The sequence below is a fragment of the Ctenopharyngodon idella genome, chromosome 2 (assembly GCF_019924925.1).
Source record: "Ctenopharyngodon idella isolate HZGC_01 chromosome 2, HZGC01, whole genome shotgun sequence".
In the NCBI taxonomy this organism is placed as follows: domain Eukaryota; kingdom Metazoa; phylum Chordata; class Actinopteri; order Cypriniformes; family Xenocyprididae; genus Ctenopharyngodon; species Ctenopharyngodon idella.
The window spans coordinates 17,799,122-17,821,918 of record NC_067221.1 but is presented as its reverse complement, the minus strand read 5'-3'; the positions used below and the strand labels follow the sequence as shown (position 1 = coordinate 17,821,918).

General features: G+C 37.4%; 2 protein-coding genes across 2 annotated transcripts; both read right to left on the bottom strand.

Annotated features, from left to right (window-relative positions):
• Positions 1-797: 797 nt before the first annotated feature.
• On the bottom strand, positions 798-5,362 carry tmem275a (transmembrane protein 275a). Its single transcript, XM_051879481.1, has 2 exons — positions 4,957-5,362; positions 798-1,995 (listed from the first exon to the last, which is right to left on the bottom strand). The coding sequence occupies exon 2, from the start codon at positions 1,863-1,865 to the stop codon at positions 1,221-1,223; it is 645 nt and encodes a 214-aa protein (XP_051735441.1). The 5' UTR covers positions 1,866-1,995; positions 4,957-5,362; the 3' UTR covers positions 798-1,220.
• A 3,750-nt stretch (positions 5,363-9,112) lies between these two features.
• On the bottom strand, positions 9,113-22,490 carry kncn (kinocilin). Its single transcript, XM_051879494.1, has 5 exons — positions 22,194-22,490; positions 16,923-16,991; positions 14,774-14,851; positions 10,544-10,643; positions 9,113-9,337 (listed from the first exon to the last, which is right to left on the bottom strand). The coding sequence occupies exons 1-5, from the start codon at positions 22,339-22,341 to the stop codon at positions 9,262-9,264; spliced, it is 471 nt and encodes a 156-aa protein (XP_051735454.1). The 5' UTR covers positions 22,342-22,490; the 3' UTR covers positions 9,113-9,261.
• Between the last annotated feature and the right edge of the window lie 307 nt (positions 22,491-22,797).

Sequence of the window (22,797 nt, the reverse complement as noted above, 5' to 3'; positions counted from 1 at the left end):
GAACAATTCTGGCTCTTGTTTTCAAAGGGCAAAGGAAAACCAGGGGGCTCAGAGACTGTAAGATAAGAAAAAAGGACATTTTGGGGAGGAATACTGTGAGCAGATGTAGGCAGTATAATCAAATGTTACTGTGCTGTTGATGTAAGACAAGTATTGACAACAGAAGAGGGATACTAGGTGGAGAAAACAGCCTTTGGCAATCATAAGGGAAAGATAAATCGTTTTACTTGGCAGCATTATAAAACACAGTGTAAAATAAAGGCTTGCAGCTAAGGTTTTTTTTTTTTTACAGAAAAATGGGCTGTTGTTCCTTAAATAATGTCACATCTTTCAAGAACAAGCAAAATGCAACAACAGTACAAGTACAGCTGAATAACGCAAATGCGCCGATACGCTTATATGCACGTTTTGTCAACAAATATGCATTTTCACCACACAGCCTCAGGTGAATCGCACTATAATTGCGTTAAAGGTTTTATTCTGCCCATCGCTGAACTCGAACTATCTGTCCAATTTGAACTCGAACTATGGCACTGCTTAGCAACCTCGTTTTCTAAGTCACACGAAAAAAACATCAGCGCTCTCGCACAGTGTCACGGCTTATTTAAGCGTCCGATAAAGAAAAAATCCAAAGCGTTCGGCCACGGAGAGTCATTGAAAAAAGGGCCGTATGTATTTTAATGTTTAAAATGACAACAAGAAAATATTTAAGAGAAAATATACAACATCTGTGTTTTTTGGTCTGTGCACTGACATATGACAATGCGCAGTGTAATGTCTTTCTCCGATCTGTTTCTTAGGCTCGTCTCCAAAGCCATCTTTACACAACAGCTGATTCTGTCTCTTTTGAGCGCAGTAACTGTGAATGCTCTGAGTAACAGTGGCACAGTATGAATATGTGAAGCACGCCACAGTGATTCACCTTTCAAGGCTCTCTCTCTTTTTGGATACGGGAGCATGAGAGAACACAAAAGCTCTTCACACGCTTCTCACATACCTCTGTCATTTTTATTAGGAACACATGGCATGGACCTCGCAGACTGCGAAAAGCAACCTGCTGGATTTATGCGAACGTTTCAATTGTTAATGCACCTTGTGGCACAAGCCAGCTGTGCTAATCAAATGAATTCTTCACACAAAGTGCTTGTCTTCCCTTCTGAAAAACTATTTACATAACGTAATACCAGCCCTTCTCCAGAGAGCGACCTAAACTGGCAGCCTTAAGTGGCGGCGCAGTCTGAGGGCAAAGTGAGCCGGACCGCCCCTCCACCCCCTGTAGAAGCAGAAAAGGCTGCTGAGCTGGGTCCGTTGGCCTCCATAGTGAAGAGCTTGCAGGCTCGTGGAGGGACATACTCCGGGGCGGGGACGGTGGCGTTGGTGGCAGTGGCGGGAGCCTCTCTTTCGGGGCTGGAGGCGTGAGAGGAGCAGGGGGAGTTGGTGGGGCTGAGCTGCACGGCTGTGGTGTCCTGCATTGTGTGCTCGCTGGTTTCAATCTCAAACGCTGCCCCTCCACCCAACCCTCCTCCGCCCCGACCCATAAAGCCCAAACCGCCACCTCCTTTGGAGCGACGAGAGCTTTGAGGTGGAGGCAAGCGGCTGCAGATGCAACAAGCCCCGAAGAAGGAGAACGCCACCAGCAGGAGTATCGGTCCGATGATGATCGGGGGATTGCTAGAGGGCACAAGCGTGCTGAAGGCGAAGGCGCCCACTAAGGTGATGTTGATGCCCGCCAACATAATGCACAATCCGCATGCACAGCAAAGGGCAGGAGAAGGCAGACCCTGAGGGCGGGATTTCCGCTTCTTGCGGGTCTGCGTTTCCTTTTTGGGCACTGATGTGCCAGAACTCTGTTCACTGCAAACCATATTGGCGAGGGTCACGGTTACAGCGTTGCTGCCACAACCCCACTCAGACCTGCCATGTCCTTATCAGCAAATTGTAGGAAAAGATCATTGCTTCTTAATGAGTGCTTGCTTCATACAGCAGGGACGCTACCTGTAGGGCAGAAATAGAGTGAGTGACATAATTTATAATAAAACTGCAAGTGTTGTCAGAACTTTACTGTAATAAGTATTATGAGATGCCATTTATTGAGCTATTAGAATCTGTTTGTTATTGTAGAATGTATTTAAATTATAGGGAATAACACAGGTGGTTCACTGGAAGGCCACATGATGACTTAAATTTCATCAAAGTTAACTTCTCAGCAACTGTGGTCAATAATAACAAAGACAGAGAACATGAAGATAAAACAGCATCAAACACCACATATGACACTAAAATAATAAACATTAACAGAATGACATAAAGTGCAACATAAACACTCTAATGTACATAACTGCTGATAAAAAGAAACAAACTTAAAAACAAAATCTGAACAAATGTGATTGCTTCCACAAGGAAATCTGGGAATGCCTCATTTCTCAAATAATTATAAGATGAGTTATTCTTTTTGCTAGTAATATATATATACAGTATATATACAGTGCTCAGCGTAAATGAGTATACCCCCTTTGAAAAGTAACATTTTAAACAATATCTCAATGAACACAAAAACAATTTCCAAAATGTTGACAAGACTAAGTTTTATATAACATCTGTTTAACTTATAACATGAAAGTAAGGTTAATAATATAACTTAGAGAACAAAATTTTCAGTTTTACTCAAATTAGGGTGATGCAAAAATGAGTACACCCCACTGAAAGCCTCTGGAGCAAAGCTAAATTTTAGACTACAAATGTCTAATTTAACAAGAATTCAACCACAGGTGAGTCTAATTATTCATTATACAGGTGTGCAGACAGTTGACTATAAAAGGGTGTTAAAACCCCTTCCCATTTCATGCTGTCAGCAATGGCACCACATAGAAGAGAAATGTCACTTCTTTACACCAGAAAGGTGAAGGCTACATAAAGATTAGCAAAGCTTTACTTATCAGTCAGAATACTGTAGCAAAAGTGGTACAAAAATTTTAAAAAGATGGAACTGCAACCATCTCACAGACACGTCCATGTCATCCATGGAAGTTAACACCTCGACAGGAGCGTCTTCTGATGAAAAGGGTTGAAGAAAATCGACATGCAAGTTCACTGCAGTTATCTAAAGAAGTAGAAAGCCAAACCGGGGTGACTATTTCCTGTGACACAATATGGCGTACACTGCAGAGGAATGGCATGCATGGGTGCCGTCCACGAAAGAAGCCTCTCCTAAAGCCCAGGCACAAAAAAAAGCCTGCCTTGAGTTTGCCAGGGCCCATGCTGACAAAGATGAAGACTACTGGGACTCTATACTCTGGAGTGATGAGACCAAGATAAATGTTTTTGGAACTGATGGCTTCAAAACTGTATGGCGTTGCAAAGGTGAGGAATACAAGGAAAAATGCATGGTGCCTACAGTGAAACATGGTAGTGGCAGTGTCCTTATGTGGGGCTGCATGAGTGCTGCTGGTGTGCTGCTACCATCACTCTGTGCTCTTGGTCATCGTGTACTTTTCCAACATGACAATGATCCTAAACACACACATCTAAGGCCACTGTTGGATTTCTGAAGAAGAACAGGGTGAAAGTGATTCAGTGGCCAAGTATGTCTCCTGATCTGAACCCAATCTAACACCTATGGGGAATTCTGAAGAGACAAGTTGACCATCACTCTCCATTCTCTCTAAAAGAGGTCATTCTTGAAGAATGTAAAAAGATAGATGTTGCAAAATGTTGCCAACTTGTTCATTCCATACCTAGGAGACTTGGTGCTGTCATTAAAAATCATGGAGGCCATACAAAGTACTAGATGTAGTAGTTTTTGTTGTGGGGTGTACTCATTTTTGCATCACCCTAATTTGAGTAAAACTGAAAAATGTGTAGTCTAAGTTATATTATTAACCTTACTTTCATGTTATAAGTTAAACAGATGTTATATTAAACTTAGACTTGTCGACATTTTGGAAATTGTTTTTGTGTTCATTGAGATATTATTTAAAATGTTACTTTTCAAAGGGGGTGTACTCATTTACACTGAGCACTGTATATATATATATATATATATATATATATATATATATATATATATACACAAAAAACTCCATTTCAAATGAATGCTGTTCTTTTAAGTTTTCTGCTCATCAAAGATTCCTAAAATAATATTAAGCAGCACAACTGTTTTCAGCACTGATGATATGAAATGTTTCTTGAGCATCAAATCAGCATATTACAATGATTTCTGAAGGATCATGTGACACTAAAGACTGAAGTAATGATGCTGAAAATTCAAATAAATGCAGTCTTGGTCAAGACTTCTTTAAAAAAAATAAATAAATAAATAAAAATAAAAACTTGCTACACCCCCCTCACCAAACCTTTAAACAGTGGAATGTGTATAAATTTTGGCTATAGTTTGGGGTGGTAGGTTTAAGGTAAATTATAAAGAAATTCATAATTTTGAAATTAAGTTTTTGTTAATTTTTTGTTACAATATACAGATAACCAATTAACAGGTTTAACTGCATTTCACATTTACTGTGGCATATTACATAGTATAAATTACTAATATTTTGACAGTGAATGGCTCATTACTCAAGTCATGACACTGAAGGAAAAAAAAGATGTTTTCACAGTCCCATTTGCTCTTATATGCATGCTGTAGCCTACTTGAGCTTTTCACAAAACCAAGGTCACATTTTACTTTCTTAAGACTTAAGAAGCTAATCATTTCACACAATACCCGTTTAAATCACATTGTATCATCAACTGTGTGAAATGAATCTGTAAAATGCGTAGGTACTAATAGGAGCAATGAGCATCCTCAAAGCTGGTTTCACCCCTACCGGATGTGATAACGCATGAGACGATTAAATGTGGTTAAAGACGACCGTTTAAACAAATGCTTTTCATGCTGTATGAAGACATGCGTTGATTTAGAAATATTATCAGCGTCTGTTCTTGAACAGGAAAAGGTCTTACCGCTCAGTCGATGTCCAGAAGAATTACACAGGCTTGATGATGGATTTCTCCGGGTATACGTACGAAAGCTTTCGGTCGAAAACGCCGTCCCAAAAAAATACGGCGTCTTTCACGCGGGTTCCGCTGCCCGACTCATATTAAGATCAATACTCCTGTCACTCAGTACACGTCAGGCGCGCTCCACGCGCTGGATTCGAGTCTCAAAAGATGCTGAGTGACAAGATTTCTCTCGGTAAACGATTTTTTTTACAAAAAGAAAAGATAAGCATTAAGTATTGTAATATTTTCCTTTCTTGTTGGCAGTAACAGGTTTCACAGAAGCCCGTGTGTTGATCAGTCCAGTGTGAATGAGCGGGTGGGCATGTGTGCATGTGTTCAGTGAGTGTGTAGGGAGGAGGGACCCTCTCATCATCAGCTATGTGCACAGCTCCCACATCCCTTTATGATAGTAGGCCAAACTACTAGTCTACTAGTCCAGCACAGTTAAACCTTTAACAAATATTACTGCCAAAAATACCATAGACCTTCTACTTAGGCTATTAAAGTACTGAAATAAAATATAAAAGGAAAATAAACAACATTTAAAATCTGTTTACATTGTTTGAAGGAGATCCCACATTCATTTATTGTAATTTTACTGTGGTAACAATAAATAATTGTATTAAAAAGCCTAACTATTGTATTTTGCTGGAAATTATTATGCTGTAAATTATGTCAATTTGCAAAGAAACATTTAAAGATAGGCTTATTTGTCTCTTGTATCTCTTCTTTCAAAAAGGTACCATGATTTCTGACAAAATACAATGTTTGTCATTTTGTTTTGTTGATTATAGTGGTAATGTAATGTTACCACTGTTTTATTTTATAAACAATCAGAATCTATAGTATTTAGGCATAAATGGTTGGTTACCATATATACATCTCTTGTATTGTCTCTTTTATTTCCCCAAAAATGTATTATCATTTACAGTATAATAATTTCCAGCAATAGTTATGCCTGGTTTATTCATACTTCTGTAAAATAATAATTCATGTGGCATGGTTACCATGGTAAATGTTATGTGAAGGACAGCCTTACTTTGTAAAAGGAGCCTTATATACGACCAATCATATTACGGGCACTGTGAACATGAGACTTACAATTGATGCCTGAATTGTCATCATATACTTTGTCTCCCAGCTATGGTTACCATGGTACATTTGTGTAAGGTCATCTATACAAAATAGCGCAGCCTGAAACCCCATTATCCTTTAGTGTATTTTAGATAGTGCTGGCCATGTGCAGTTCACAATATCACCATGAGCACTGTAATGGTCACACACTTCACTTCTCTTTTTATATGAATCGTTTTATCAGTAAAATTTTTGGTGATTCGCTTTCTGTAGTTATCATTTACTGCCTTTTGAATAAGCTGTACTGTTTCTTCAGATCATCATGAAGTTATTTTTTTCCTAGTCGTGTGAAACTTCTCTCTAGTGCTGTTGTGCGAGACACCAGTACAATGGTGTGTAATTCAGTCATTAGCGTACGTCAGAGCTCTTAGCAACAGCAGGCAGTGTCCCTCTTCGTTGTCGCCATGCAAGGACAGATACTGCATATTCAGCCTTAGTGTGTCACTGATGGTCTGCGTGGGATGGACAATGATTCTGTGCCGTGCACGTTACGTGTTCACACAGTACGTGAGCGTCTGAGTCATTTCTGGTGCTGCGAAAGGACTACGATTAAGCTATAGTAAGTATGTCAGAGAGAAGATAAATCAGGAAATGGGCGTTGTGTGTGTTGACATGATAACAGTTGAAATTAAGACATTTTAATATAATCTTTTATGTAATAATTGAGTTTTCTACATTTTATTCACTGGCTCTCCAGCAGAAAAACATTTCAGTTTGTGCACTCCCAGATAGCACACATACAGCTCCAAGATGTCTGTTAAAGAGCGGTTCATCTGGAAAGAATCTGCTGTGTTCACTTAAAGGGTTAGTTCACCCAAAAATGAAAATTCTGTCATTAATTACTCACCCTCATGTCGTTCCACACCCGTAAGACCTTCATTCATCTTCGGAACACAAATTAAGATATTTTTGATAAAATCCGATGGCTCAGTAAGGCCTGCATCGCCAGCAAGAACACTCCCTTTTTCAATGCCCAGAAAGCTACTAAAAACATATTTAAAACAGTTCATGTGACTACAGTGGTTCAACCTTAATACTATAAAGCGACTAGAATACTTTTTGTGCAACAAAAATAACAAAATGGCGACTTTATTCAACAATATCTAGTGATGGGCGATTTCAAAACACTGCTTCATGAAGCTTCGAAGATTTACGAATCATTTGTTTCGAATCAGTGGTTCTGGGCGCATATCAAACTGCCAGAGTCACGTGAACTATTGCAGTTTCAAAACACTTATGACGTAACGAAACCTCGTTCATTGAAATCATGGGATTTTGGCGCTCTGAACCACTGATTCGAAACAAATGATTCGTAAAGCTTCGAAGCTTCATGAAGCAGTGTTTTGAAATCTGAATGACTTTATTCAACAATTTCTGAATAAAGTTGTTATTTTTGTTGTTTTTTTGCACACAAAGTATTCTCGTCACTTCATAACATTAAGGTTGAACCACATGGATATTTTTTAACGATGCCTTTACTACCTTTCTGGGCCTTGAATGTGGTAATTGTGTTGCAGTCTATCGGAGGCCAGAAGGATGACGGATTTCTTAATTTGTGTTCCGAAGATGAACGAAGATCTTACGGGTTGGGAACAACATGAGGGTTAAGCATCAAACATTTGATAAGCATCTTTAAAAAAGTTTACATGTATTCTAAATCATAAACATCTTAGACGTTTCCTAAATGTCTATTTAACATGTGACTGGAAACATTTTACATCAGATTTCAGATGAGCAAATGCTCAAAAAAATGCATCTCACAAATGAAAACATGCACATTAAAACCGTTGTCTCAAAACCACCATGAACCCATGGTGTGAAAAATCTTCAGTCATTTACTCATCATGTGGGTCCAAACCTGTATGACAGTCTTTCTTCTGTGAAACACAAAAGGTAATATTTTCTGAAGTGTTTCAGTGCTCTTTGTTCCATACTTATAGAACAATGGGTTTAATCTGTTGAGGAAAGAAAGTAATACAGGTTTGGAATGTCATGGGGGTGAATAAAGGATGACAGAAGATTCTTGTTCTTGTAACTGGGCCTACTCAGTCCGCTCAGAGCGGGAATTAAATGGCATCTCCGGCATGGGAGGCGGGTGCGCAAAAAAGAACGCCAAAGACTACGCCCTACAGCATCAGTAGCAAGTGCGCCTCTTGAGGCCAGGGGAGTGAGGTTTACATGCACAGCTCTTACTAGCTTGCTTCCGTTACACTTACGCCCTTAAACTTCACTTCCATCCGGGTCACAGCACCAAATGTAACCGGTCCTACCTGACCCGCTCCAATTCGAGATTCGAATGCCATCTCAGGTATGCATAGGAGGTGGGCGCACTAACAAGGACGGCAAAGACCTCAGTTGCTAAAGCGCCCCTTGAGGCCAGGGGGGTGAGGTTTACTCACACAACTTTACTAGCTTGCTTCCGTTACATTCTGAAAACACATCAGCTGCGTCCGAAATCGAATACATCTCTACTATATAGTATGCAAAAAACAGTATGCGAACAGAGTAGTATGTCCGAATTCATAGTATTCGAAGAACAGTAGGCGAAAAGTACCCGGATGACTTACTACTTCCGGTGAGATTCAGAAGTGCGCATATGATGGACACTTTACACACCTTGAGGATTTGTGAATGGAGTTGAAGGGACGGAACTGACTCTGGTAGGTCATGTGACAGTAACAACATGGCGGATGTAGTACGTCCGAATTCATTCATACTACATGCATTCGTACTATATAGAACGTACTTTTTCAACAGTAGTGAAGTAAATTTAAATTGAAATGTAGTACCTACACAACGGTACGTGATTTCGGATGCAGCTGTTGACTTTCATTGTATGGGCAAAACCAGCTGAAACATTCTTCAAAATATCTTCTTTAATGTTCTACAGAAGAAAGAAAGTCATACAGGTTTGGATCAACATGAGGGTGAGAAAATGATGACAGATGTTTCATTTCTTGGGTGAACTATCACTTTAAGCACATGGTTTTTCTTGACTTTATTGTTTTTCAATTGATCACTTTCAGCTTGCTCATTGCTTTTATCAAACAGTATTTTAGTATTAGATCAGCCTTGCTTATTGTGAAATGAATACTGTTTGCTCTTTAACGAGACTCCATCCGGATCCAGCCATTATGAAGGGTCTTGATCAGAAGATGGCGATTTAAACTTTCGCCTGCCCAAGATATCTGGAATGTCTGCAGAAGGCCTATGAAAAAAAATACAATGCTCAAAATGTCTGAATGTATGTGTGTGTTAATACAGCATAAGAGTGTATGTGTATTTCTCCAAGTTGAATAGGCAGCACCAAGTAGGGTCCTCATGCAACATAAATGTCATTATGAGTGAAGGCAGTGGTGTAAGTCACCATGACAACCACATCCACAGCAACTTTTTTTGTTGGTTTGAGACCAATAAGCGTATAATGGGAAGCGGTCGACACCTTCCTTTTTCCATTTTTTAAGAGGGTGTATTCGATCAGAAAAGACTTTCGGGCTCAAATCTATGTCCAGATGCACATTAAACTCTGAAGCCAACTCATGCAGGTGAAAGATTTGCAGAAAATATAATCTTGCTGCTCTGTAGTAGTTCTTATATGACCGTAAAATCATTTCACAAAAAGGGTCAATCAAAATAATGTCCTGAAAGTGATTGGCTCCTGGCATAGAATATAATGTGTGAGCTCAAAAGGGAGCAAAAAGCCTATCTCAAAGCAAGTGGAAATCCCAATCACTCTGTTCCTCCAGTGAGCTACAAAGACGTGTGCTGTTTGGCACCACTGCCTGCTAGAAGAATCAAATTAATCTCCGGCCCTAGAGAGGGACTGCTATATTGAGAGAGGGAATTCACTGTGTCACAAATGTAATGAGGGCAGTATACACACGTGTGTGTGTGTGAGTTTAATTTGTATCTGGTATACCTCACTAATGTAAAGTTATGAATATGTGAATGACAAAATGATTTAGGCAGGTCAAAAGCTGTATAGATGAATTCATTTCTTAAAGGGATAGTTCACCCAAAAATGAAAATTCTGTCATCATTTACTCACATTCAAGTAGTTCCAAACCTGTATGAGTTTCTTTCTTCTGTTAAACACAAAGGAAGATATTTGGAAGAATGTCAGTAACCAAACAGATCTCGCCCCCCGTTTGTTACCATAGTAGGAAAAATAAATACTATGGTAGTCAGTGGGGGGCAAGATCAGTTTTGTTACTGACATTCTTCCAAATATCTTCCTTTGTGTTTAACAGAACAAAGAATTCATACAGGTTTGGAACTACTTGGGGTTGAGTAAATGATGACAGAATTTTAATTTTTGGGTGAACTATCCCTTTAACATTTAGCTTTTTCATTTGCTGCTCTAAAACATCAGTGTTGTTTTATAATATATTTAGACTGTAAACACATGTCTTACCCATCATCATGTGAGCCCTCGGCTGCTGTAGGAGCTGCTGTCTCCACAAATGTCCCCATCCGGCTCTTCGAACGTTCTACATTAAGTTGGCTTTGAGTCCCTAGGAATGAGACAGAGAAAGCAGGCATGTGTTTTTGCCATATTTACATGGGTTTCAGTATTTTCCGACCTGAAGTATGACCCACGTGAATTGCATATACCTGCGTCAATCATCTTCCCAAATTTGAAATGAGATACATAAAAAATGTGTTGTCAACAAAAGAGAAGCTTCAAGGTCTCCCAGCGGTTTTCCCACCAAAATGAAAGCTTTATAGTTTAACATTTAAAGTAAAGATATTAATACCGCCATAAATACTAGTATTTTAATTTTATTGTTGTTTTGTAATAATAATTATTATTATTAAATCATGTTTTTTTTTTTTTTTTACAGTACAATAGTATTATTGCAATAGTGAAGTATTATTGCTATTTATATTTGCAACTAAAGGGATAGTTCACCCAAAAATGAAAATTGTCATTTACTCGCCCTCATGTTGTTTCAAACCTGTATAATTTTTTTTTTTTCTTCTGCTAAACACAAAGGAAGTTATTTTGATGTCGGTATCCAAATAGTTAATGAACCCCGTTGACTTCCATAGTATTTTTTTCCATACAACGGAAGTCAATGGGGTCCATCAACTGTATGGTATATTCTTCAAAATATCTTCTTTAATTCATACAGGTTTGGAACAACTTGAGGATGAGTAAATGATGATCTTTCTTTTTTGTGTTTGTGAACTATCCCTTTCATTTGTTTACATTTTATAATTGAATAATAAAACAAAATATTATGATTAATAATAATTATTATTATTAATCATAATATTCACTTTTTACGCGAATGCGAGGGTCAGCGTACAACGCGCATGACGAAAATTTCGTCATCAGAAGAGTACGCACGTACTCTATGTGCACTGCCGGATTTTTGTAACCGCCCATACTTGCATTTAATTTTTGTTGCAGTAATTAGTTTATCCACAAGGTGGCAACCATGCCCTGGGGGCGTCGTAGTCAAAGAAAAACTGCATAAACAGAACGGAACGCATGCAATCTACAGCGACAATGGAGGCCTACATAGACAAGAGATTGTGCAAAGAGGTTAGAAAGTACCCTCATTTGTACAACTTTAGCATGAAAGAATACAAAGATGTTTACATGGGTTGTAACTCGTGGCGAGAGATTGCTCAAAACTGCGCACGTGTTGAACGCCTGTGTATGCGTACGAGTCAAATGAAGTATACTTTCCAAGGCTATGCGTTCGACTGTGCCCGTACACTTGCGTACACGTGAAAAAAAAAAGTATACCAAGGGCTTTAGTATTAGCATTAGTAATATTGTATAATCATACTGAATGGGAAAAAAACAGGGTTTTGTCTGAGAAAGGGCCATAGAGACAGACAGAGACCATAATATGAGACTGCTGTTCATTCGCTCAACACATCCCTGTTGCCTGTTTACATGATTCAGTGCATGACTGCTGTGTGCTCTGAGGGCATAATAGAGGCCATGAAAATTTAGTGCATAATCATACTTTTTATAGCCTTTTGCTGCCAAGCCACATGCACACAGATTTAAAGAATACCTTGAATTCATATAAAGCCTAACAGTCTGATAACACAAATATATTCTCTGCGAAAAACCCAAGAAAATCAACTGCAGGAAATGAGGCATCATATCAAATTAGAGTTTTTTTCCAGATTATCAATCTACTCATCTGAGCACAAATCTTATAACGACTGTGCACTGTGTATGGGGCAGAAACAGATGTGCGGACTGAAGCAGGAAATGGCCAGTGAGGAGGCAACAAGGACACACAGTAGCTGCATGAGGGACGCTGGGCTGCTTGACTTGGCAGGGATTGACACGTGTCAATGTAATTTCCACAGCAGGGCAAAGAGTGAGCTTTCTGATTAAATGAACATGGTTTCCTGGTAGCCCATGTCATGACTGCAGTCATTTCATAACTAAAAGTGCCCATATCAGTTTTCAGAACAAAGTCATGTTGCAACAAAGCCCTTTTTACTGACTGTGATGGCGCATTTCCACAGTTATCAACATTGCAAATTCGTAAAGTTTTTTAATGTTATTTTAATTTGTAAAAAACATTTATAATGCTATATATTACCTTGTCATTAAATGACAAAAAAAGGTGTTTCTGTGAGGGTGTTTCTAATACAACGGCTGAGGGAGTGATGGCAAATTTGACATCTTTCTCTCTTCTAACAAACGTAATCAATCTCTCTATATTTTCCCCTCTTTTGGAAAGTTGTGGAAACTCTATCACAGATTATTTCTTTTGCTATTGGAGCAAATGGAAATATATTTGCTGTTGTCTCCTGTTCACTGCTGTAGAAGTTTACCCAATACTATGACGACTTCCATTTCTGAGAACCCTGGAAATGTGAAAAGTGTCCATTGGTAATGGGCCACAACTAATATTAATGTCGGGGTACAAAATACTGTAATTTATTAAACAAATGGAAGGCAAAACTTTTGGCCACAACAATATTCAAAGCCCCACTTGCTCTAGTTTTGTTTTCAAAACTTTTTTTAATCTATGGGCAATCCTAGTTTCTGTAAAGTTCTAAATATTAATGAGTATTGAGAGCTTTAATACATTTTAGGAGCTGAATGTTCTTCAGGGTTCCCACTCTTTTTAACCAACAATTTTAACCAATGAAAAGGATTTTACAAATATTTTTTATTTACAATTTCTCCCTGATAAAATATTTTAGAGCTTGGAATTACTAGTAAAATGTATATTCATAAAAATATAAAATATATAAAAATGCCCATGTAGTTTTAGGTTTTTATTCATTTACATTACTTTTCCAGGTCTATAAATCATACTTGAAAATTAGGCTTTCTGATATCCAGGATTTCCAAGACTGTGGGAGCCCAGGAAAGAAATGTTGAGGGAGTATATCTTGATATTTAGTTGTTTTAGATTATTTTAATGTTGTTCATATTTTAAAGCATTTTAAGTAATCTTAAAGTTTTGCTGAGGGCCAAAGACAATCCTGGACCTATGCTGGCCCACACAGGTAATTCCTATCCATTATACCATTACTATACCATTATACTATAGTGTATTTATATATTTTGATGGACTGTATTATAACAATCATGCCTGTTTAAGTGGTCAAAGAGTATGAATCTTGTAATCAGAGACTTTAAGCAGTTAATAGGTGATTCAAAAAAAATTTCAGTAAAGTTGAAGGGGAAATCTGATTGTGTTTATTTGATGATTTTATTAACTTAATTAACTTGACCTGTGTTGTCGGCCTCATGCAGGTGACTCATGTACAGACTGAAGTGGGATTGGCATAGCACAGGAAGCTGCTCGGAAACAGTTACCTGCTAGAATATCATTAATTTTCATCGAGCAGGATGAGTGATTAGGCACAATCTTTTGAAAGTGCCGTGGATGAACGATATTGGGGCTGCACCTAGAATCCACCACTTTGGGACATACTAACAATATATTTTTCACACTTTACATGTTTGTAGGACTGTATATTTGCAGATTTAAAAAAAGAAATACTCTGAACCCTATAGATTTACACAAACTGAGAAAGTCAAAAAGCATTAAGTTGTTCCCCTATTCTGTTTTATTTCTGTGGTTGTGTTTCCATTAGGGACACTGACATTGCTGTTTCTGTTAAGTTCAACAAGAGTCGCAGCAATTGTCAAACAAAACAATTAGGATGTAAAAATTAGTCTTTATTGGAAACATAGTTTTAGTTATTACCCATTAAATCATGAAAAGGATTTTACAAATAGTTTTTATTTACAATTTCTCCCTGATAAAATATTTTAGAGCTTGGAATTACTAGTAAAATGTATATTCATACACAAAAATTATGTAAAAATTAGTCTTTATTGGAAACATAGTTTTAGTTATTACCCATTAAATCAAAAATACCATTACACATGGAATAACCTAATGGCAAGGCTCTATATTAGCTTGGAACAGAGCTCAGGACTTTGTCACAGCCTCCTGCCTTAGATCCAGAAGGGCAGAGAGATTGTAAATGAGAAGCAGCGGACAGCTGTACATTGACCCTGAGAAAATTTAGTCACTCTAAAATGGTGTCATATGAAATCAGTCAATTGTCAGACTGAAAACGGAGAGATGTGTCTGAATGGGTTTGTGTGTGCGTATCCATGTTACATAGAAAAGCCACTTACCCTCTCGTGTGAGTGTAGCCACAGGCTGTTCAGGGGCTGGATTTAAATTTGTAGCCATTGGGTGCACTCTGAAGTTGCCTGAGAAAATTAGATGTTGTCATATTAGCCTGCACTTGGTCTCTCATCACAAAAGCAAACAAATCTCATGTTACACAACATAATCAAGATCGCCTCTTTAGTGAAATTTTATACAGCATTTAAATATAATTGATAGGCACCACGGTTGTGCGGCATTCAGAATTGAATTGAGAAGAATTTTTAAGTTGAGGTAGCAAACAGGATGCATTTGAATTTAAAGGCAAGAAACGGATGTTGCGATGGTCTTTTCTTTCCTATTGTGATGTATATCCAAGTGAAACGACTTCTCGAAAGAAAAAAAATGTGGGGCAGGACTTGATTTTGTTCATCAGGAATTGATTGGATTATTGTGGTTTGCTATTGCTGTGATCTTATTCGAGTGACAGATTGTCCCGCCCTCACTCAAGAATGCCACTGCAAGAGGAATGGGAAGGTTCTTTGATTAAAGATTATGATGGCACATGATAGAAATAATGATGTGTACCAATTAATCATTTATAATAAATACTGCAATATTCTATAAAAAATAACAATTGCAAATTTTGATTTCATGGTGAATTTAAGGAAGCATTAAAATAAACTGAAACTCAAGGATATTCATATAACTGCAAAAAGTGTAATAATAATAGCTAGAAAGAGAAATTTTAGTTTACAGATGTTTAATAAGTTGTTGTTTGAAGGTTTTATTGCACTGTAAACCCTAACACTCAAATAAATAATTGGTTTGAGTAGGACAGACTTAAATTTACGAAGCCCCGGACATGACATGCAGGAAAAAAATAGTAGGCCAAATCGTGCGCACGATTTAGTAAATCGAGGGAACGAATTAGTAAATCGTGCGCACGATTACATTTTTTTCTTGCATGTCATGTGTGGGGATCCGTATAAATTAAACTAATTTGTTCAGTCAAATTAACTTTTATGAGTAGTTTGGATAGTTACAATCATGGTTTGAGAACAGGTATATTAAATGTTTTATATTGCTGTACTCATTAAGCAAGTGTTATACCATGCTATTGCTAACATGCTAGCAAATTAGCAAGTTAGCATTTTCTGAATTAGCTTGTTATAGCTAGCTAAGTTTCCACTAATAAAAATATTTATGTTGAGATTACGTGATAATTTTAAGTTAAATATATGAATTAATTTACTCAAATATTTCAATTTAATAACAATTAAAATGTATGAGTACAAAATAAAAATCAGTTCTGCTTACTTGAACTTTACATTTCTTAACTTAAAATTTTTTATGTAACCGATTTATGTAAACGATTGCCTCAATTTTTGAGTTTTGCCAATTTATCAATATATTTTACAGTGTGGCCTTATAGACAGACAATTCTAAATTATACATACATATGATATATATATATATATACATACAGGTACATACCATTTCAAAAGTTTGGGTTTAGTATTTTTTTTATAGTTATTAATACCTTTATTATTATTAAAATAGAAAAACATTATTTTAAATTGTAAGAATATTTCACAATATTACTGTTTTTACTGTATTATTGATCAAATAAATGCAGACGAACTAACCCCAAACTTTTAAACTGAATATATAATTAATGTTTTTATCATTTGTAAAAAATGAATTACCTGCTGAATTTTCTCTAAACTGTAATTCAGTACATTTTTAACTAAACAACATTCTTAAAGGGTTAGTTCACCCAAAAATGAAATTTCTGTCATTAAGTACTCACCCTCATGTCGGTTCAAACCCGTAAGACCTTCGTTCATCTTTGGAACACAAATTAAGATATTTCTGATATTCTCGTCGCTTCATAACATTAAGGCTGAACCACTGTAATCACGTTGACTATTTTAATGATGTCTTTAGTACCTTTCTGGACCTCAAAAGATGCACTGACGTTGCTGCCTATGTGTGGTTCAGATCCCCTTGGATTTCATCAAAAATATCTTAATTTGTGTTCCAAAGATGAACAAAGGCCTTAGGGGTTTGGGACGACATGAGGGTGAGTACTTAATGACAGAAATTTCATTTTTGGGTGAACTAACCCTTCAAATTCTGAATAAAATATAATATAATATCGTGTAGTCTCACCTATGTTGGGCAGTATGTGATGGAAGCTGAGCCATGCTCTTATGAACGGGTAGACGGAAATGAGGAGACCTGCAGAACACACAGAGAGAACAACAGATGTGGACTGAATCGCTCACTCCGTGTTGTCATCATCCTTCATGTCCTGCTGACAAGACCTCCATGTTCCCACCTTGGGTCTTTTTTAATTGTCTTAACCAACCAGACAGCATGGACATGCAAGCACTATAGAGCATGGAACATTTCAACTGGTCTTTTCAGAGTATAGCTCTAATATTACTGGATTTCTCTCTGCTCAATGGCTTCCTGAGCTAGAGCTGCACACTAAAGACGTCCCCCATGCATATTGCATTACACTGCAAACCGATGAACCGCAATTTACGCATTATTATGGGCAAGCAGAAAGAAAGAGAGCACTTGTGAGTGGTCGTTTGCCACAAAAAGGTTTGCATTTGATTCTGCTAATATTTTATGCTTTATTCTAAGACTCAAAGTCATTCACTCTAATTTGACATGTCTTCCCCAAAACGAAGTTCTATCTCTCCTGTCTGTCTCCTTGTGTTTTCGAGAGGTCTGAGGCTGATAGCGAGACAGACTGCAGGGGCTGTGCTGGATTTTGATTATGCACCTACTATTCAAGCTGTGAATCAATTCCTGTTTGAAAAGGATAAGGCACCTCTGCTGGCTTTGTGTTTTGGCCAATTTCTGTTATGAGAGGCCACTGGCAGGCATGATTGCAGCATGCTGAGGGCTTCTTCGCCACGTGTATTGCTTGTGTTTCCTCCCTCTCCTTAGCCTTAGAGGCATTTTTACACAGAAACCATCTCTGTAGCGGCATAAAATCACAAAAATGTGCATTTACACATAATGTTTAATGCTTCTCTGAAGCGGCATAAATGCATTTACACAGGAATTAAAATCGCGGGAAACAATACTTTGAACATTACTATTTTAAAGCTACAGTTTTAACTAAATGAATTTAAAAATAATCAAATAATAAACAATGAAATAAAATTTGAAATAAAAAATTAATTTCCTCTGCGTGCTATAGCTATCTCACGCTTTGATGTGTGTCATAATTCTGTGGTACAGATAGTTATTTTCTATTTCTTCATAAAACTGTTACATTTGGAACAAATGCTACAAAGAAATTATGAATTTTACACCGGGTACATCACCGCAGGATTAAAAGAGGGCGAAAAAAATTTTCAAAGAGCCAGAAAGTTTTTTTTTTTTTTTTTCCCCCAAAGAGCTAGAAAGTCACTGGCACAACAAACGAACATTGATGCTTGCGTTAGCATTTCAGGCAGGACAGCAGATGTCACCAGACCGTCTTGTGTGGGTGAAAATATCATCCTCAAAGAAAGGATTTTTTGGAATATAATATAACAATACACAATTACAGTGACGCCGATTGGGTTAAGCATTTACCGTATCTGAGAGAAATGTAGCAGCGCAGTGACCTGCCTCTTCAAAGGAAGATTACAAACGGAGACTTCACGATGTGAGTACAGGACACTTTTACTTCACGGTCTCTTGTTGGTATACATTTTTTTTTAATTTGCCTAAAACAATATGAAGCGAGGTCTATGTTTTGTCTTCCGCTTTTGATTCTCGCGCCGCCTGACCTGACAGGCGTGCTTTTGGTTGTCATGACAATGACGTAGTTTAGTGCGGCACAAGCTCGCGATCAACAAAACAGTATCAGAGTCGCCTTTGATACTAGGAGCTGAGGTGGGTCAGACCCTGCGTATTTTAGGTCTGCTTTTATGCGGCATTGCGTCTTTACACAGAATTTTGAGCAGGTACAGACCCGGCTTAACTCGGCTGTGTAAAGATGCCCTTTTTTGTCACTTTGTCCTCTAATCTCCTTCAGTCTTTTTCTCCTAACTCACCCCAGACTTATGAATCCATCACGGTGGTTGATGCTTTAGATTGTGGAGCTGCAATTGATCTGTCCCGTTTGACAGGAGAGATGTTCACGCACCAATAAAGACCTCCAAGCCCATGTGTGCAGCCATGCCAGCAATGAGACGGCTTCAAGAATAGGACTTTAGTCTGGTTAGATTTGACAAGGATGAAGGTGAAGCTGTGATTGTATGGTTTAAAGGATGTTGCTGACACGTTTGAATATTCAAACCATCAGCAATATTGCGAGTGTGATGCTTTTATACAACATTTCAATAAACAAGAATTTAAAAAAAGTTACATTTAAAGGGTTAGTTCATCCAAAAAGTATGTTAATATGTTAACTAAAGGGACCTGAAAAGTGTTACCAACATTTATTATATCCAGTATATTCAGTATTCAGTTATTAAAGGGTTAGTTCACCCAAAAATGAAAATTCTGTCATTAATTACTTACCCAACATGTCGTTCCACACCTGTAAGGCCTTCGTTCATCTTCGGAACACAAATCAAGATATTTTGATGAAATCCAAGAGGTGTATTGTCGATAGACAGCAATTTAACCACCACTTCATAAAATTAAGGTTGAACCACTGTAGTCAAGTCGACTGTTTTAATAATGTCTTTAGTACCTTTCTGGACCTTGAAACTGGTGGTTAAATTGCTGTCTATGGACAAGTCATATACCTCTTGGATTTCATCAAAAATATCGTAATTTGTGTTCCGAAGATCTCACGAGTTTGGAATGACATGAGGGTGAGTAATTAATGACAGAATTTTCATTTTTGGGTGAACTAACCCTTTAATAACTGAATACTGAATATACTGGATATAATAAATGTTGGTAACATATTTCAGGTCCCTTTAGTTAACATACTAATTAACATTAACAATGAGCAATACATTTGTTACAGTATTTATTAATCTGTGTTAATGTTAGTTAATAAAAATGCAACTGTTCATTGTTAGTTCATGTTCAGGTCCATTAAATAATATTAACAGATTTTAATTACGTATTAGTAAATGTTGATTATTAATTAAAATGAATTAATGCATTGTTAGGTCATGTTAATGTTAACAAATGAAATCTTATTGTAAAGTGTTATATGTCATTAACTACAACTAAAACTAAAAATATTAAAAATTGTTGAAAAGTAATTTCATTTATTGAAATAAAGCTGAAATAAAATATAAATATTAGAATTCCTTGGCAACTAACTGAAGTAAAATAAGTTTAAGTACAAAAATTACTAAAACAAAAAATGAAATAAAAATAAATAAAAGCTAAATAGAAATATTAAAAAACTAATAAACTAAAATCAAAATGAAAACTGAAATATTAATAAATTCTACAATAGTATATAGTAAATAAGTAATTATAATAAAATTAAATAAATATAAATAATATATATATATATATATATATATATATATCAAAGCTGCCAATCAGCCTGTTCATCTGACTTGATGGTTGAATATCAGTAATGATGCATAACATACCTGCAAGGGCCTATACAGGTAATGCTGACTTTTCTCCAGCAGTAAACAATAGACCAAAGGCTGCTGGCGTGTTGTGCAGCTCTATTGTGACAGGGTCCTGTGTAGATTACATACCCACCATCGTAAGCAGGTGGCTTGGATTACAGACCTGGATCAAATGATGGATGAACCTCTTTTTTTTTTTTGACGAACCTCAACAGTGAGTGACTGCAGGAGGATACTTCAGTACCTCTGTACTGCTTAGAAAACATGTAACCATTTCCAACATCCCTCTTAATATGGGTTCATTTATTTATTGTTGACAAATAGCAAAGGATATAGTGTGAAATAGTGTGAGAAGGAAGTGCGCTGATATGGAGCAGAGATTAGATGTAGTGTTAAAAATGTATGATATGCAAAAGAGCCATGCACTGTGGAATACTCAGTGAAGCAGCAGAGCACTAGCTGCAAAACCCTGAAGATTCAGGCAGCAGATTCACAGGATAGTTTACCCAAAAATGAAAATTCTGTCACTCACACACCCTCATTTCATTCCAAACCTGTGAAGCTTAATAAAATGTCCAAGCTGCTTTTTTCATTCAGTTGATGGGAATTGTCAAGCATCAAAAAGGATGAAGAAGTCCTTTTTAGAGCTTGACAAAAGTACTCCATATAACTCCAGTGTGTCACGAGTGGCTATGATAAAAGCATGACGAAGGAGTATCCAAACACAAACAATCTTCATTAAATCCACACTGGAGAAACACAGGAGATTAAGCAAACGCAACCACTTTCCATAAACGTTAAACACCGACATTACCAAAGACGAGAATGGACAAACAACTCAACAAATCAGGGAGAATATATACACAACCAAATAAGGGAACTAATGAGTTAATTAATGAACAGCAGGTGAACTGAATCAAACTGACACATACTTGGAAACTAGGTCAATTGGCAAGACAGGAACAGAATCAAACACAAAGAACAAAATGTAATCCTGACAAAATGTTTTATTTTGAATCTTCCAGTCATATAAGATAACTTTGTGTGTAACAGACTAAAATTTAAGCCATTATTCTCTAAAAATCTTGCTTGACAGCAATGGTCACCATTTATTCTCATTGTATGGAAAAGAGCAGCTTGGACATTCTGACAAATATCTCCTTTTGTCTTCCAAAGAAGAAAAAAAGTGCACATGTTTGGAACAACATGAGGGTAAATAAACCTTTCCTTTTTTTTTTTTTCTTTTTTTTTTCTTCTTTTAAGACAAGTCATTTCACTCAGCGGCCATCTTTGAAACGCCTCTCGTGCATGCAAGTGCAGCTCCTATCTCTTTGAATGGGGAAACATTAAATTCTCCAAAGCTGTTTACCAAGCTTTCGATTAACTTACATATTTGAAATCACCAATGAAATCTGACAACAACAGATCATAAATTTTGTTTATAAACGCTCGAATCTTGACAAAAAATTTTATTTTTCAGGTTGGATCAAGCTAATGCGCATACGCAGTCCTAAGTGTGCGTCTCTTGTGTCTCATTTCAGAGGCACGCGTCTGACTGTTACTATAGGAACCTGAGCTTCTAACGGCCGCTGCAGTGACATGATGACTTTACCAATCGGCGATTGGCTCTTATTTAGAAGGCGGGACTTATTCCGCCATATTGTGCGTTGCACTTTATCCCATTCAAAACAATACGAGTGACGCGTCTTGTGTTATTCTATAGTCTTGGTATTAAAGACAAGATGAATGTACAGTATTCAATGATGGAATCAATCATTGAAAAATCCATACCAGATACCCGCTATCTAAATATTGGGGTGATGTATCCCCTTTGATATCTATGGTGGTTTTGGCCAGTCAGACAGAGAGTATTGCTACTTACCAAGCCCCCCTGCCCCGAGGAAAATGCCTCCTACAGCATCTGCATCACAGTCCTTTGACACGCCAATGATGATACAACCTGCAACAATACTGAGCAGGGCCGAGCCCACCCGCAGCCCATGGTACTCCCCAATACTGACCGCGTTCATTCAGCAGGTGGAACCCCCCCACCTGCCCCGTCTGGCTGTCCCACAAGCGCTTACGGAGGCAGATCACTGTATGGAAGTTTCACTGTTAGTGAAATGGGTTAACAGAGACTCTACTTTCTCCTCAAGGCTCTTCATACATCTTTAAACACTGGGCTCTTGTTACCTTGCCGGATTCATGCTTGTTCCCTTCAAACTAATTTGGGTCTGATTGAAGGCAACTAATCATTTGAGTAGGAAGGCCAAGCCAGGCCTAACAGACTCATGATACTTGAGTGTTTACGCTGAATGGCCAACAGGGCCATTAATATGTAAGCAAATGAACTCAGTTAAGTGTGTTGAACATATAGTTTGCTTGATCCTTAAAAATCTATTCTTGCATCCATGCATAATCGAGTGAGAGGTGCATGACCCAGAACATCTCATCTCTGCTTCTAATTCTAACCAAATAAACATGCA